Genomic DNA, 17441 nt, shown 5'->3' on the forward strand with positions numbered 1-17441 from the left:
ACGTTTTTCAGCCAGGGTGGGATTAATCTGTAAAGCTGGCAGTGGTGCACTGTGAGTCCCTGATTGTCTTGAATATGAGAGTGAAAAACAAAGCAGGGAGGACCAAATGTTGTACTGTGCAGCACATTACTGCACACGATGACACAATGAACCACAAACATGCCATTATTACTTTAAATGTCTGAGCTAACAAAGCTCTGGAGGACGTGGCTTCCTTTTCCCGCAGCCTTTATTTAAATATTTTCTGTCAACATGATCAGTAGTTTATGTCAGTGAATATGAGACAGCTCTGTGGTCATCATGCAGGATTTTCCTAGGATACCTGTTCCAAAACGGAGACAAACTGAGCAAGAAGGAAATATCAAGGCACTGACACTGTGGAGGAAAAATCCCCTTCAGAACAGCTGTTGGTTACTATAAAACATGAGATAAATGGTAACTTAACCGGGATTCCATGATTTCAGTGCTGATTATGTAATATTGGTGCCCAAGCATAATACTGTATCCCTGAGAAAATCTCTCCCTGACACAGCAGACAAATAACAGTTTTCAGCAGGTGTCGGGACACAGATTAAGAATGAGATGACATCATGAACAAGACTTCAAAGACAAAGCGTCTAGAACAAAAGAGAGGGAGGAAGATTGATTATGGATATGCCTCTGGAAATGTGTGCATCAGTGTTACTGTAACAGATTTGGTTGCTGTGCTCGACACTGGGCTGCCGTGTCCATTGGGTGGGGTGTAGTAGGGGACACTTCAAATTGTTCCTTGGAAGTCTTGATGAGAGGGTGAGAGAGTTTGGGTGGGAGTGAGGCTAATAGTAATCGGATACCACCACTGTTCCTCTCATGTGTGTGTGTGTGTGTGTGTGTGTGTGTTAGACATCAGCTGGTGGCCAATCCTTTTGCTCTTGGCAACATGATGGCAGCTACAGCATCATTAAAACAAAAAAAAAAAAAAAAATCACCATACAATCCCGAACACCGCACTTCACACTCACCGTTACATTTCAAACACAAGCAAACACTCGAAGTGACTCATAGCATTTAAAAGCACTGATGTCCAGGAACAGGGATACAAAAAGGCCTGGTCTCTGGCAAGACCGCCTAATGTCGAACTTTAACACACACACATTTTAAAAGGCTTGGCTTAACAAACACATGCAGGGGACAAAAGTCACATCAACAACAGGGATTTTTCTGGACATCCACGTGTAACACCGACCGAGATGAGGTCAGTGTCTCAGCTAAAAAACCCTCTATGCTCGTAAATCAAGGCACAACTTGTCCGCAGTATCCACTTCATTTGCGGGAATCTGGCTGATATTTCTGACCATTGCTAGGAGTGAACTTGGGAATCCTCAGAATTGAGGCACAGAGGAATTGACGACTCAACAGCAGCTGTCGGATAAACGCTGTTGTTATTCCCTGGGAGACAGGCATTTACTGTACTATTGCAGACCTGATAAACTGTGCAGCGTGTAGATCGTGTAGAGACCCTGAGTTCGACACCTCCTCCTCAGCAGAGAAGTGATGGAGTGGCATGTCATTTTTGCATTTAATAGCGTATTTAAGAATTTCCTCCATGTTGGTTGCGGTTATGGTCCATAATATCGATGAAAAACTCTATAAGGTTATAGTGCTGCATGGACGCCCACTTGTTGTATGATGCTTTGTGCTAAGCTACTGATTGCAGACAGCGAACTACACAAGCACAGAGGAAGCTACTGCATCAGAAAGGCTTCGAACAGAGTGAGTGATAAACCCTTTCCCTTGAACAATGATTGTCCAATTATAGGTACACAACTCTGATTAGACATGGCTAATCACTACCAGTCTTTGGGTTTAGCTACATGTTGAAGAGGCTTGCATGACGCTTTAGTAAGATAGATGTCAGTATATGAAACGTTTGGAGGGAGTGAGTTTCCTGCTGCAAACTTTGGCACGTCTTGGTAAATATCTTAAAAGCTATGACAGGAACTTTACAAAGCGTTTCTTCAAAGGCCAAGGAGTATTTTATACTACATTTTATCTTTCGTAGGGTGATAGGTTATGTTAAAGAGCCCCACTGATGAAAGCATGATAGATCGTCTGTTTTGCTCTTTATTATATTTGGAGATAAACTCCAGCAATCCTGGCCAAACTCATTATCCCCGATAGAATTTCGCCTGCCAAACACATGGGGTGGACCTCATCCTAAATGCACAATACAAACAATAAAGCATTACCTCTGTCTTGCTTGTTCAGGCATATGAGCTAAGCAGCCAGAAAGGGTTGTTTTAGAATGAAATAATAATAGTAAATAATAACTTTTTTCCTTATCACACCTAGGAATATGTGTTAATCCAAGAACTTTAACAGGCTCTTTCTGGTCATTTGTAGCAGCAACAATTAACATCAACAGCGTTATCCAGTAATGCCACATTTATCCCAAAGGTTTCCTGTTTTATCTGAAACATTAACCTGCAACTAAACTCAAACGTAGCTCTACACTGCAATGCAAGGACAACGCTGTTTCTTACCATATCTTTTTACATGGATCATCAATTGGTGAGGATGAGGAATTCTTGTCCTGCTAACATGCTTCTCACGCTACCTCCTATCAACATCCTCCTAACATTATGTATCTTTTCTGTATCTTGTACTGTTAACCCTCTCTTACAGGACTTACGTACGCCCAAGAGATCAGGTCTGCGTGCTATCGAAGAAATAACTCCAACCACACATGCTGAAAATGCACTCAGGGGAAGTAATACCTCAGCAACAGCTGCTGCAGGAATGACACACTGCATTTTTGTTGGTCACTGCACAGCTTTGATTGGTATTTAGAGTTTCTGTGGCCAGTAACCTGATGTAAATATAATACAGTGTGTATGTTTAAACATCTCCAACCAAAAATGCATCTCTTTCATTCTGATGCTTGTAATGCGGCTTTATCGGAAAAAAAAAAATCACATTTTAATCAGCGGAATCTCAAGTTTCCCCCTCATTACAACCAGCGATATCCCAGGAGTGTCTTTCGTTGATTTGTTCTCTGGCCAGCAGTTTTACCCTTCATGACACTGTCCAGAGCAGCGCAGACGAGGGAGGGACATTTCCCATGTGTGTGTGTCTTTATGTGTGTGTGTGTTTGTACATGTCCTGCCTGTCAGCGGGCGCACCACTCCCTATGATGTCCGCAGCGCTGCAACACGTTGACTGATCTTTGATCCTCTGCCTTCGCCCTGTGTCAGGGGTATAAGACAGTGACCAAACCGATCGAGCACAGCCAAGATCCTACAGGACCGCACCCCGAAACCACAGAATTACTCGTGGTTCTTGCTTTTTCTGTCTGGTATCGTCATACATCATACAACATGTGTTAGTGCCCCTCTAAGTGACAGCAGTGACATTACACAACATCAAGAAAAACCCTCTTGGCAACAGCAACCTGGAAGCTAACCTCAATCTATGATAACATTTCCTACTTTGGCTCACAAATGCAAATGAGTCTTGAGCTTGTTTCTGGTGCACACTGGTGGGAAAAACTTTCTGAGGATCAGCAGGGGTTTAGACGAACACCAACGCAACACCAATTAATCTGGCGGTGCATTTTACATAGAGCAGTGTTTCTTTAAGCACACATTAAAGAGCGATGTCTCTGGTGGGCCTTGATAGGGCTGGAGAACTAGCATTGCTTGAGCTTGGGTCCTACAGTGATGCTACATGTGAAAAGCTTTATAAGTCCTTGGCCTGCTGTTTTAAGCAAACACAGAAGCTAACTGTTTCTGACAGTTGGTGAGGTATCACACCGAACTGGATGATGACACAAACACAATATCCAGGGGGACTTCCCTGTGTCTCGCACACATGTTTTGGCCAGAATGTAAGTTATTTTTTTCATTACATGAGAGGAAAATGTCATCATTGTAGAACAGGTGGGTTTCTGGGCTGGGAAAGGGTGGAGAATACAATCGGAGCGGCCTGACACCCTTTATTCACTTTATTATGAGGAGATAGTGTGGGAAGTTCGGAAGAGTTGACTCAACCAATAAACAGCTCTCTCTGACATTGCATGTCAAGAAATTACAGAACAGATGTGTAGGTGTTGTAGACCAGTAACACATGGCAGTCGGGAGGGGGAGGTGAAAAGGACAGAAAGACAAAAGACTGGTGGAATTGGTCAAGAGATTCAGAACGAAATGACAGAAAAAAGGATGTTAAGACAAAGTGGAGAGAATACCTAATATGCCGTACACTAGCATGGTAAGCTCAAATAACTACGTCAACCTACTTAGTTGGTGGCCCCTAAAGCTGCCTGCTGAAGTTCCAACCATGAACGTGCATGTACAGAATATCTTATCTATATCAACAGTGTTCCTGGCTGTCACATAGCCTACAGTCCATTGAAGAGCCCTCCCAGTGTACTCCAACTGAAAGACTGAAAAATTGACATGTCCTGAAATCTGTCTAGAAGTCGATAAGGGCCAAATATTCAGTCTTTTTGCGTCCAAAAGTAAGTATCAGGAAAATATGAGGAAAATATTCTCCGTTGAAATACCATTTTTAATGATGTCCAGATTGAGAGCCAGTTGAAAGCAGAGTGCAGATATGTTGATGAGGTCATTCATAAATGTTTGAAGCCACAGATTAACATTGTCATTACTTTGAGTTGAGTTTAACAAGTTTATTTTTACAGCCATGCTAACGGCTCTATGAGGCTGTTCTCTGGCCCAGTGCTCCTTGAGCTAAACGCTAATGTCACAATGATAACATACTAATGTTAAGCAGGTATAATATATAGCCCGTATTAGTTTAGTGTATTTGCATTTGCATTTGCTGGTTATTTGCACCAAACACAGAGCGCAGTTAAAGCTCCTGGAAATGTTGGCAAAGATAAGTCAGTTTTAGACCATCATCGAAAGATTGTCCTGCTTGTTGTCAGTAGTCAGTAGACGTTAACCTTCTTGGGACAATGCATGTCAAATACTGTGCCAATCCATCCAATAGTTGTTGAACCAGTTCAGTAAAATAACATGGCTAAAGGCAGTACCTGTCACAATGGAGAAGTGTTAATTCCATGACAAAACTATACTTACTGAGTAGATGCATTCACATCACTTAGACAACACTAAAAAGCAATTGAATGAACAAAGACATTTGCGACTAATGACCATGAATTTAAGCGTTGCAAACTCCTGTGAAAGTCAACTATTCGAGTTGAAGCATCTGAACAGTCCTGGGGAATATGAATGATGATCACAAGAAATCATTAAGAGAGCTCAAGGCGATGAGTTAACGACTAAAAAGTTCCTCCACCCAAGTCATACTTGTAAAGATCTGGTTATCTTCCTTTCCAAACAACAAGTAGACACACTTGCACTCCTAGACTACACTGTTGAAATGAAAGTAAACAAGTTTTTTGGGACTGTGAACTTAGTTCACAATTCAAAATTGTGAAATTTGAAACAGACCACAACACTGGCAAATAAAAGAGCAGAGGGCCTCACCTGGCAGGACATGGTTGGGTGTTGCAGGGCATCACTCCAGTAGCCGGTCTTGATCTGGGATTGCAGTAGGATGTATTCACCTGCACCCTCAAGTCTTTGTAGCATGCTGACTTGGTGTTCATCTGGCCTGTAAGGGTAATATTTCACTAAGTTCAGGCACATCATCATGAAAGGTTCGTTTTTTTGTTTAGAGTTACACTGTCAGCCTTATTAAAACCACTCTGCAAGCTCAAATACATACACATTTACAGTGATAGATAAACTAGTTATAGAGAAGGGTATATTGGAACACTATCTTGTCAAAAAAGTTCCAACAAAACAACATTGTTGTGTAAGTCTTAGTGTGTCGAGCTGCTTCTGTTGGTGGCTTCTAGCACACGAATGCAGAATGTGTTGTTTAATTCATGTGAAACTCAAATCCCAGCCTCACAGATCGCCTGGTTGGTATTTGGCCTAAGGCATGGTCAATCTGCACATCTCAACTCACGCAGGTCAGTTAGTCAGTCACACTCTTTAATAAAGCAAATGACCCCCAACCCATCATGGCCTACAATCATGACACAAAGAGGTGGAGGTGGTTAGGGTGGATCTCAACAGACCCAAGGTTGGGAACTTTAACCTGCGGTGTCAATCAGTAGAAACTCTACACTGGGGGCTTTGTTCACACCCCTGCAACTATAAGCAATTGCAAAAAAGGGGAAAAAAAGAGACACCACTCACACACTCATGCACACATACACCTTTGTCCACTGACCTCCAGCCTCAAATCACCATGCCAGGGTCTGCCCAGGAAATGTGTATGTGTGTGTGTGTGTGTGTGTGTTAGTTTAATACTAGGTCTGGTAGGACAAAGGCCACTGGTCCAAGCCATGCGCGTGTGTGCATGTAATAGCAGGTCTCTAGTAGAACAAGAGGAGGTCCCACCAGTCCCAAACAAGAGCTACATGTCCCCTCAGTAATGATGGGAAACACTTCCCTCTCCATTTAACCTGCAGCTAAAAGCCTTATTACAGATGAGAGAGGTCAGACTGAGCTTTAGATCCTGACCCAGATTGAAGATCTAAAGGTGATCTGTCTCTTTTCATCGACACAATAGACTTTGAGATAATCTTAGACTTAAATATACATAAAAAAACCAACACCAAAAGGTATCAAAACGTATTGTAATTCATTACTACACTCACCTCCGGCACAAGTTGCTGAGCACTGGGAGCGTATGATTGCCCATGTATAATTGTGTTTGATGTGATTCCTTTTCTCATCAGATTTCCTCAGAGTGTATTCCCAGCGTACACCTGGGTTCCAGCCCTGCAACAATATCTACGGGAGAAAGAATGCAGTAAGAATAATGAGATAAAGAAAGATAAGAAGTAGCATAAAATAATGTCTATAGAGATAAGTAATTCAGTAAGTCACAGAGGAATGAAGACAGGACTGAGTGGTGTCCACCAATTCCTTACCTCTATGATGAGTGTTTCATTGGTGGGGCCAGTTGATATGAGGCTCTCTGGTCTGTTGTATGGTCTCTTGTACTCAAACATGGCTCCAGCGATAGGATGCCTGCCTGGCCAGTCCACCGTCCAGTGTCCGTTAAGGTAGTAGCGTCTCTGGGTGTCCCTGATAGCGAGGTAGGAGCTGGACGTATTCAGCTCCACCACACGGATACTCCGAGCCCCTGCTGGGATGGTTACCACCCCGTAGTACTCTGAGAAAGAGCAGAAAGAACTTTAAACAAGCACCAAAAGCTGCAAGAAAATCACAGTCATGACTTAAAAAAGACATACCGATAATATGATCTATGACACCAAGCCAAACACACATTTGGGTAAATTATGGTATAAAATGCGGTCTCTGTCAAAAGAGAATCAAGGGAGTCAAGGTTAATTTTATTGTTATTCTTCAACACAACAGCATGATTGTACGAAATGTAAGCTGTCCCTTTATGTAAGACAAGAAAAGCTATTTTTTCTTTTGTCGGCGTGTTGAGAATGAGTTGAAGACTCTTACAGCCTGAGAAGGAAGCTGCTCTGTTGTCTGGTGGTACAGCAAAGGATACATCTGCCATCTTTTGCCAGATGGCAGAAGGGTAATCAAACCTTGGCTATGGTGGGTGATGTCTTTTAGAATCCTTTGGGCTCTGTGCAGGCACCTCAAAGGATACCAAAAACACAACACCCACCTAGTTCTGTTAACGCTTTTGCAAATGCAAACGCTTCCTGGCAAAAGATACAGAAGTATCCACTGTCGTACCACGAGACTATGGAGCAACTTACAGAATAAATGAGAAAAATCTTTTAAAATGTCTAAAACTAATCCACCAAAACCAGTGAACTGAACAACTGAACTGCTCTGACTCACGGTTAGTATAATGCTGCTTGGTGTACTGTCCTTTGTAGATCTTGCAGGTGGAGTTGTCTCCTTTGCACACCCCGCATGCATCAGGCACAGCTTTGGAGCCCAAAACACGGTCACAGCCCACTCTCTGTGGGAGAAAAACACATGTCACTTGTTTTCTGACAGAAAAGTAGCTCACATACACAAAATGCAACAATTCATCATACCATGAAATAAATTACAGCAGCTGAAAACTACCATCATTTATCCCTTAGCTATGTGCTGACAGGTCAATTTTTCCTCTTTCATGACATTTAAAAAAGATGTGAAAAACATCACAGCAGAGATCTTCTCTACTGCTGAATCCACTCTCGAGTGTTGTAGCTCAACTTTAAAGACTCCACATATGATATCATCTTCAGAGAATCTAGCACTAAAATCATGCATCAATCAAATCATCTTACTGTCTCACTGCTTGACATTTAAAAGTATTACCTCACACAGTCCGTCAATACAGACATTAGAGCTGTCCTGTGAGCAGAGCGTCCCATCCTTAACTTTGCTGGCCAGGGCGAAGAAGAAATCATAGCCCTCAGCAAAGCAGTACAGCTTACAGACATCTTGATCTGGAAGGAAAGAAAATACCCGTAGTGGCAAAATGTTTACTGCCATGGCATGACTAACAGCTTAAAACCTCTCCCCACTGTTCCTTTATGGAACAAGTCTCACCATCCACTCGAGTGTACGGCCTCCAGGTGTAGTACCATCCTCTGAACTGTTTGCTGTTAAACTCTGCGCACTGCTGCGCTCTGTAGTCAACTGTGTTTAGGGGACAGTCCTCTGTGTTGCAGAGTTTGTATGACCTAGATGAGCCCTCGCAGAACTTCCCTCCATATGAAGGTCTGCAGAGAAAGATTGAAAGATATGTCAGCAAAACAAAACTCAATTAGTATTTCACTGGAATGATTGCCTTCAGAATGTCCTGACTTCTAACATGTGTGTACTTTTCAACTGTGTGAGTCCCAGTGGAGCGCTGGTGTCCCGCTCACAGTTTAAATAAGGCTTGCACATTAACCGATTGGTCTATTCCACTGTCAATCAGCATATCAATGGTCATGGTCCATCTGAGGAAGAAGATCTGTCACACTTTGTTGTATCCCCTTTTTGTGGGCTGTTATTGCAAAGCTAATATGAGAAAAAACTCAAAGTAGAAAAAACGTTTTTGGGCTGGGTCTTAAAGGTTGTACATAAGTGATTAGTGTAACACTTGGCTTGCAGTAAATACCGGATATCAGTGTATGAACATGAAATTCTGAGGGAGAACAACACATCAGTTGCATTTGATCTGAGTGAGCAACAGTGTCTGAAATTACAAATAACACTGCATTTCATTGGAAGTCTTTGTATCGGCATGACCCATACACAAGCAAACCTGCCTGTATATGCGGCAGAGCCTTTCCGAAGGCTTCTCCAGTCACAGGTGTATAACCCCAGGCTGTGTTCCTTAAAATCCCTTCCACGGGACAATAACACCTTCTGTAAGCCCTCCAATCACATTGTCACTTATCTCTTTCACACTCTCAGATTCTCTCCCTTTATATCTCTGCATTTCATCCTTTTTCCTTTCTAAATCCCTTCTCTGTCATCTTGCCTTTCCCTCCCCCCTTCCTCTCTCTCTCTCTCTCTCTCTCTCTCTCTCTCCCCTCGCCTGCTGTCTTTGTCTTCCTTACCCGCCACCACCGTCTTTCCTCCCTCCTCTTTCCCTTCTTCTCCTCATCACTCTCTGTCCAATTTAGCCCGCAACTTGTCAGGATCTTGGCATGGTATGATAAAGGGGAGGCCCCAGCATTTGGGATAGGGCCCCCTTACTGACTGGCAGTGCAAATAATCCTGAGTGACTGATGAGATGGGGACTAAGTGAACAGATAAGTGATGAAGCGACAGACCCAAGTGAGTGATCTTCACTATTTTAATCACATGTCTTTATATACTCTTGGCATTCAGTCAAGCGAACACAAACAGTACAGTCCATCTCTGTACCAAAGTGTCACTTGATACATCTTCTGTAAATTTTCAGAATAATATAAGAATTAATATTTTTCATGTGATTCAGTTTTATTTGCTCAAATAGGCAACAACAACATAGTAAACTGTTAGCTTCTGTTGTCAGTTTTAAGTTCATTGAATGCAAACAAAGAATGTGTTTTGATTGTATAAATGTTGACATCTTATCCTCTCAAATACGGTTAGTGTTAACAGATTTTCATTAAAGTAATATTTAGAAAAAAAAAAAGTGCTCCTTCACTCCATTCACTTTATTGGGTTTTATTGCACTGCATCTCCTGTGTGTTAAATATAGCTAGGACGTGGTTAGCTTAGCTTTTCACAAAAACCGAAAGCAGGGGTAAACAGCTAGCCTGACTCTCTCCAAAGCTCAAACCTTCTCCCTTCAAGAACCCATAAACATACAACTGAACACAAACAAAAAATGTAACAACAGCAGTTTTATGATTTTAGTGGGTGTAGCATGCCAAGTTACACTTTTTGTTAGCCAGAAGGTGCAAAGACTCCAGGAAGTTAGCCTAGCGTGTCCGGGGTGTTGCTCACTGGGAAATAGTTACAGTAATGTAATAGTCACATTTACATTCATATTTGTGCGGAAAAAAAACAAAGAAACAATATGCAGTGTACTCATTGGCGAATTTAAGCAGTGCCAGCTAAGCCAAGCTAATCATCTGCTAGCTCCAGCTCCATAAGTTACACACACACATACATGAGATTGGTAATGCTCTTCTACTCGAACTCTTGGCAAGAAGGTGAAGCATTTATCTAAATGTCCAACTATTCGTCCCAAATTGATTGCTAATATTTACATTTCTGTGCTGGTCTTATCTTTGCTAACACACACTGCTGCACTGTTATTGTGTAAATCTCTACCTGGGGTTGTTGCACTGCCTCTCTCGATAGGTGACTCCGCTCTCACAGCTTCGCGAGCATGCGGACCAGGACGACCACTCTGACCACTGGCCATGCTGGGGCCTCGGGCCCTCGTCACCCTGTTTAACACACTGGCCCCGACGACACCACTGCAGACAGAGAGAGAGAGAGAGAGGAGAGGAATTATGAGTGGGAGAGGGGGAGGCAAAGGAAGGGAGGCGCACACAGGCAATGAGCAAAGTGTCATAAAAGTGTCAAAAACATACAGACTTTCCAATGGACCCTGCCCTTTATCTTCTTTATGATGACTGTCTGTCAAACCCAAGAAGAAGGCTTTAAGCAATAGCCTTCAGGTTTAACTGCTGTCAGAAAGGTCGTGGTCTAGTCCTGGTTACACACTCACAATCTATCAGCGAAACTCCAGTCATGCTGCATTTTGGACAGTCGCTACCTTGAGCTGTCATCAGCTAGAATTAACAGGGCTAAGCCAAACACAACTGAAATATGGAAAAAGTGTCTCATACCTGACAAGGATCTACTCCTACAGTATAGGACACTTACCATTGTTTTGCACACATTTGCATTTCATGTTACTCTATGCTGTATTTCACTTTTTTTTTTTTTTTTTTAAAAAGTAAAGGAAAAACATGTCACTATATAAACACGAAACAGGTTGAAACACTGTTGCCAGCAATGCACAAATCAATATGGCATGGTTTCCTCGCTGCTTTTCAAACAGTTCAAACAATTACCTCAGATGCCGCCACCCGGACCAAAGTGGCTTTCTACCCGCGAACACTGCCAAATGTGTTCCATGAGGACAGCGGGCAAGGCAGAGGAGAAATACTACAGGACACACATACCTCATGCTCCTGAATCAAGTTATTTACTGTATGTGCCTCGAGAAAGGCTGAGTCATTAACCAACCAACCGAGCACGTGTTCCAAAGTGAGCAGCCCTTCACTCACAATCCCAAAAACGTAATGTGAGAATATTGTGCAAAATCTAGACTCACTTAAAGCAACATTATGTCACAAGCCGCTTCCTGGCGCGGGATTGAACTGGATTTGTACATGTCAAGATGACATCAGTCACAATATACTCGCCTTGGAGTGATCTCAAGAAAACTTTTGCAAGCACACACACACACACACACACACACACACACACACACACACTGTGCACACACAAACCACTAGTATTGATAAGGGGGCATTTATTCAACTGTTCTCGTTGCTGTGTGTTCATGCCTCCACACACAGACTCTCACACACACCCCTCCAACTAATCTCGTGGTCCTCGACTAAGGACTTGAACAGCTGATTTCCCCTCAGTTTTCCCCCTGCGGCTGAGTGCCACAGATTCCTAAGTGAGCCTGTCATTGTTTGTGTTCAGTTAATTGTCCCGCAGAGGGAGAGGGTGGGATTAAACCATCAAGTTCAATATATTGAGAAGCAAATGTCGTTGAGGGGCTGTCAGGGGAGCGAGCCTTGGGGGAGAATCATCTTGAAAGAAGTCAGGAAAAGAAACAAAGAATAAATAAAGAGCACAGATTGCTTTTTGGCCAGAACCCCAATAGCATATTTTTGCCACATCAGCAACAAACCAATTGCAGCTGCTCCCTGAGGTAAAATAACGGCGGGACGGAGAGCGTGGTACCTCCATCAAGAAGAGGGATTTTACTGACACTGCACTCGAATGAACCCAATTTTAAAACACAATGAAGTCAATCCAAACTCTTCGCATACAAGTTCATTTATTGGCCTCCACTGGGACACACTGGTGTGTAAAAAAAGCTGCTCACAAAAGTGCAGTGTCACTCAGTTCAATGCTCTTTGTCTTGAAATTGAGAAACTGAGTGGGAGTATTAGAGCTACACAACCCTAAAACACTTAATAAATGTTACTTTAATGATAGTTTCTCCATCAGTTCAGCCCATCACCTTATAAAATACTATCGTTCTTTGTGAAGCGCATTCTACTCGGTGGTATCCCTCGGAGGAGGAATGCTTGCATGTGTCTGTATGTGAGACATTTCATTACAAGCTCTGTGCCTCTTATATTAAATGTTACACAGGTGATAATGCTAAGCAGCACACTGAAAATCACCTTAAATCGCCTTAAAAGGAAAACCCACCCTAACATTGAATTCACTTATTTAATTGGACTCTGTCTGTTATCACTGTGCGCGAAAGGCTGTTAAAAGGCATATTTTCCAAAAAAATTGCAATGAAATGTTTGTGGGAGGCTCATGTTTGCTGACTGTTGTTTGTGGTTTTATTTGGTAAGACGTTGCCATGGACCAGAAAAAACAGCCATGTCAAAAAAAAAAACAAAAACAAAAAAAAAAACCCAAAACATGCTGTTCTCATTTTACAAAGCAACAAAGTTTTCTCAGCATCAACGGAAAAATCATGTTGGCTTTTTTGGCTTGAAAAGGAACCAAGGTTATCTCAGTGATGGGAAGATTAAAGGCTAACTTTGATCCCTGAATGGATGGCATTCTATGTCTAACTACAACCTTGCTCCATTTCCATGCACTGTGAACATGATTACTATATTTTTAAAGTAAATTTCTGGCTAAAAATTGTAAATATTAAAGTAACAGTACTATTCAGTTATCATTTATCAGTGATAATGATGAATATCACAGTATTATGTTGTGTTTCTGCAGTAACCTGTCAAAATGTTACCGTGAAAATAAAGTAATTTGAGGTAAAATTACACTTTGATAATGTTCAATAAACATCTATAGAAAATACAAACATTTACAGTAAATGGACTGTACCGTTACAGCAATGTCATGTGTTTTCACATCAATCCAACCATATTGCTTGTTAGCATGTTGTCAAGTAAGCCCTTTAGCCTGTCTGCATGCTAGCCTGTTGGCAGCATGTGTACCTTATTGGAACACCTCTAGGCATGTTAGCCTGTGTGCTTTGTTGTAAAACTACAATATGTTATCTCTAAATTACTGTGCCTAAATTATAGTATTACCCTCTAATGAACCATTTTTGTTGCTTTGTAGCCTTAGAATACTGCTTAAATTCAAATTCACAGCAGCTTATGTGATATCCCTAATAATTACTTGTCATGCATGGCAAAAGCATGACAAGTAATGACAGTAGTTTATTTTGAGAATTTACTGCAAAATCCTGGTGTCTGTTAACAGTGTGCTAGCTGTTGGAAATGGCATATATGCCTCAAAGGCGATGGGTAAAGGAAAGCCCAACAGAAGTGAATGGGTTCCCATGTGATTCATGTGATGCCACTCTTGAGGTGACAAAACTTGTGCGCGTGTCATCCACACCCACTTGCACCTCATCCACACACACGCACAAATAAAACATGTGCTAAGTCACCATATCGGGGCCGCAGGCAGAGCCCTCAGCAGCTGGCATGAACTTTGTCTCGCACTTCCTCCCAACACGGTGGCACCACAGAGCCTTGCAGATATCCTGGAACGACACAGGAACAAAAAGTTACACAGCACTGCCAACATGTTATCATGCTCCAAGTGGGATGATCAGTATGCGTCTCACAACAGCTGTAAACAAAGCTAGCTGGATAAAATACAGGATTAACATTGTTATTTTGCCACTAGAAAGCTTTTAAAGCATGTCGGTGGAAACTTGCTGAAACAGAGACTGTCTGAAAAACAGTCTTCTGGCAAGCTGTCAGTGTGCGGAAACCTTGTTTCTCCAAAATATTCATGCTTCAGTAGCTAGAATAACAACATTTTAGAAAGAAAAACACATGCAGTTTGGTCAAACTGTGTCCCACAGGCAGTGCCATGCATCAATGATAATAAAAACACAATTGCATTGTCTCTAAGAATAAGTGAAAACAAGCTGCAATCCTGCCTAACATTAAATCACATGTTCAGAAAAGGTGAATCACACACAGAAGATAAACACTGGCACAAATTAACAGGGCACAAATTGCTTTACCAAACCTACATGATGTAACTGCTGTGTTTCTCAGCAGCGCACTGAAAGATTCAGATGGGAGCGCAGGGTGGTTTCCCCGCTCGCATTGCCTGAGAAATAGGCTTGCTACTTTTTTAACATGTCCACTCTATTACTATCTGAATGACTATATCAGATTTTGACAACTTGGTGCAGATGCTGACAGGCACCTCGGCCTTCAGCTCCTTGCTGCCAAGAGCCACCATGGAATTCATCCCAAGGCCTATTTGTCCAGCTGTTTTGCTTGCTCGGGCCGTTCGCAGCAGTAAAGACAGCAGAGAGAGAGAGACAGACTGAGAGAGGGGAAAGAGAAAGTGAGTGATGGAAGGAAAAGACAGAGAGAGACAGAGGGAGATGATGGACAGAGTGAGACAGAGACTGAGTTAAAGAGGGGAAAAAACTGAAAAACTCCCGTACATGCAGTATTATTTTGCTTTTTTGCGACGGTAACCCTGTTCTGTCTAACCACAGGCACCGCAGAGAGTATCATTTGGCTCCTGCAACGGCACCTTATCTTGACAACGCCTGGCAAAAAGTTCCGTGAAATATGAATTCATTACATGATGAATCGCACCGCTGAGACAGTTCCTTGTAGTGTAGTTTTTATGAGTAACAAGGGTCTGGAAAGACAGTGAGCATGACGGCTGCTTCGGGAGTTTCTGGGTCCTGTGCACCTTGCTGCTACCAGGTGCATGAGAGAAGACAATGAGAGACCAATAAGAAAACCACGAGGGAGCGATTCTCAAATATCTTATAGCTGAAATAATGCATGGATGTTTCCATGTTAGATGAGATTAAGGAGGATACCATGTGCTGATATCCCAGTTTAAATCCAGCCAATAATCTCTGTGGCATTTAGAAAGCTCTTTCTCAACTCTGTTTTTCCGTCCATGGTCTTTGATAAAAGGAGAAAACCATCAAAAGTCATCTTGAAGAAGTGGGAGAATATTGCTGGCTTGCTGACAGTCATGTTTCATTCTCTAGTCCGTTCAGTGGGAGATATAAACCCTTTTAACTGATATTCACTGGCTGTATTGAGAAACATTGCATCTGCATCACATCTCAAGTGTTGATGCTTTTAAACAGTGATAATGTCAACCACTTTTACGGCGCATTAGAATTTAACTGTGCTGAACAATTTTGTTGTCCAACTGCAGTGTTGTAGTCTGGAAATCGGTATTCAGTATACTTTATATTCTATAATACACATGAGAAGTCTTTGCCATAGTGGCGCACCAAATACCTAGATTGGCACTAAGTAGAGTGCATACCTCCGCCAAGGCCCAACAGTCTCCTTTTGAACTCACTCAAGATAGCCAGATAGACCTGAATACACCTGTTTTTTTCCATTAAGATCCATGTATTATTCCCTGAGAAATTAACGAAAATGTCAAGCACACCCTATCTGTCTCCCAATGTTAGGGTTAGGGTTATTGCTGTAGGTTTTTTGTGTAGTCCTACTGACAAACCAGCCAACTAACCAAGCAAGCAAGCAACCAAACCAAACCTAACCAACCATCGGATAAGGGAGAAAATCTAATCTACTTGGCAGGGGCAACTACATGCCACCGTATAAAGAAAAAGGAAATAACTTCCCATTGACTTGTGGAAGGGCAGGTGCATGTTCAGTTGATGTTTGGGGGGCTTACCATGTTTGAACCACTGAAGATCTTTAATCCAGGTGCAAGAACATTGATGATTTAAATCACCTTTAGAGTGCCATTAAACTGAACTTATCAAAACCCTATCTTGAGCCAGTTCCGGTGTAGCTCAAACAGCAACATCAGCAGTAATGAGACAATGGGAGAGGAACAAGGAGAGATTCCCATTGGCAGCAGTCCAGAGTATATTTAGTCATCCATCCCAGTGAGTATTTCATGGGCAGCATTATAACTCTGATTGTTTATTTTGTGTGTGTGTGTGGGAAACAGAGCGCTCAGTATGCATCCATGAGTGTGTGTATGGCATGAGGGCATGCAAGGGCATGCTAATCAGTTCTTCTTTTCCTTCGTGTTTCCTTTATTCTTCCTTTTTTTCCTCTAGTCATTCCCCTCATCCCACTCTTGACTTCTTCCTCTGGTTTTCCCCAGACACAATTGCCAACAGATTGTTTAAAACTAATTATGCACTTAAGTTTGAGTGGGTGTGCTGAGAAAAGGAAATTAGACCGTGGCATGGGATCTGTTTTAAACGTTGGATGGAATGGCATAAATAAGTCATGATTAACTTTACCTTCTTGAAGTCGAGGGTGCAGAGTTTTGCCTTCTCCCCAAATTGCCATTTACATTGCGTGTCTGCGTCGTACAGCTCGCCAGGCAGCTTCTCTGGGTACCGGTACTCCTTGACTGCTCTGGGTTCATCTGACAGGCACAGAGCCTGGGCAGAACTGAGGAAGAGGAGAGGAGAATAAAAGGGAAAGTCATGGAAAAGCAGGTAAAGGAGAGAAGAGATAAGAAGATAAAAGGGAGAAGAGGAGCAGAGCAGCAAGGAGAGGGGAGTGGAGGTGAATAGGTCGGCGGAGGACAGGAGAAGAAAGGGAGGTAGGGAAAGGGGGAGGGGTAAGGGAGAGGAGAATTAATCATTAACCTTTAAACAACTTTCGTGATATACTGCCTGCATGCAGACATTAACAGCCAGACGGACATGTGATTCAGGGCCATGCTTTATAAAATTAAGGTAGCTGCTGTAAGGCTCCATGCTGTGCGCACAGAGAG

The 17441-nt window shown here is 42.4% G+C and overlaps 1 protein-coding gene across 1 annotated transcript in view; it reads right to left on the bottom strand.

The window, feature by feature from the left end:
* Window positions 1-17441, bottom strand: part of adamts16 (ADAM metallopeptidase with thrombospondin type 1 motif, 16) — a 56749-nt gene that overhangs the window by 10893 nt on the left and 28415 nt on the right. The window contains exons 10-18 of the mRNA XM_030392763.1: window positions 16960-17113; window positions 14122-14217; window positions 10761-10909; window positions 8553-8725; window positions 8319-8449; window positions 7848-7971; window positions 6950-7194; window positions 6674-6809; window positions 5490-5616 (exon numbers count right to left, since the gene is read on the bottom strand). Of these exons, the coding sequence (XP_030248623.1) occupies window positions 5490-5616; window positions 6674-6809; window positions 6950-7194; window positions 7848-7971; window positions 8319-8449; window positions 8553-8725; window positions 10761-10909; window positions 14122-14217; window positions 16960-17113 (1335 nt within the window). The remainder of the gene's footprint in view (window positions 1-5489; window positions 5617-6673; window positions 6810-6949; window positions 7195-7847; window positions 7972-8318; window positions 8450-8552; window positions 8726-10760; window positions 10910-14121; window positions 14218-16959; window positions 17114-17441) is intronic.

Source organism: Sparus aurata, chromosome 17 (assembly GCF_900880675.1).
Source record: "Sparus aurata chromosome 17, fSpaAur1.1, whole genome shotgun sequence".
NCBI lineage: Eukaryota > Metazoa > Chordata > Actinopteri > Spariformes > Sparidae > Sparus > Sparus aurata.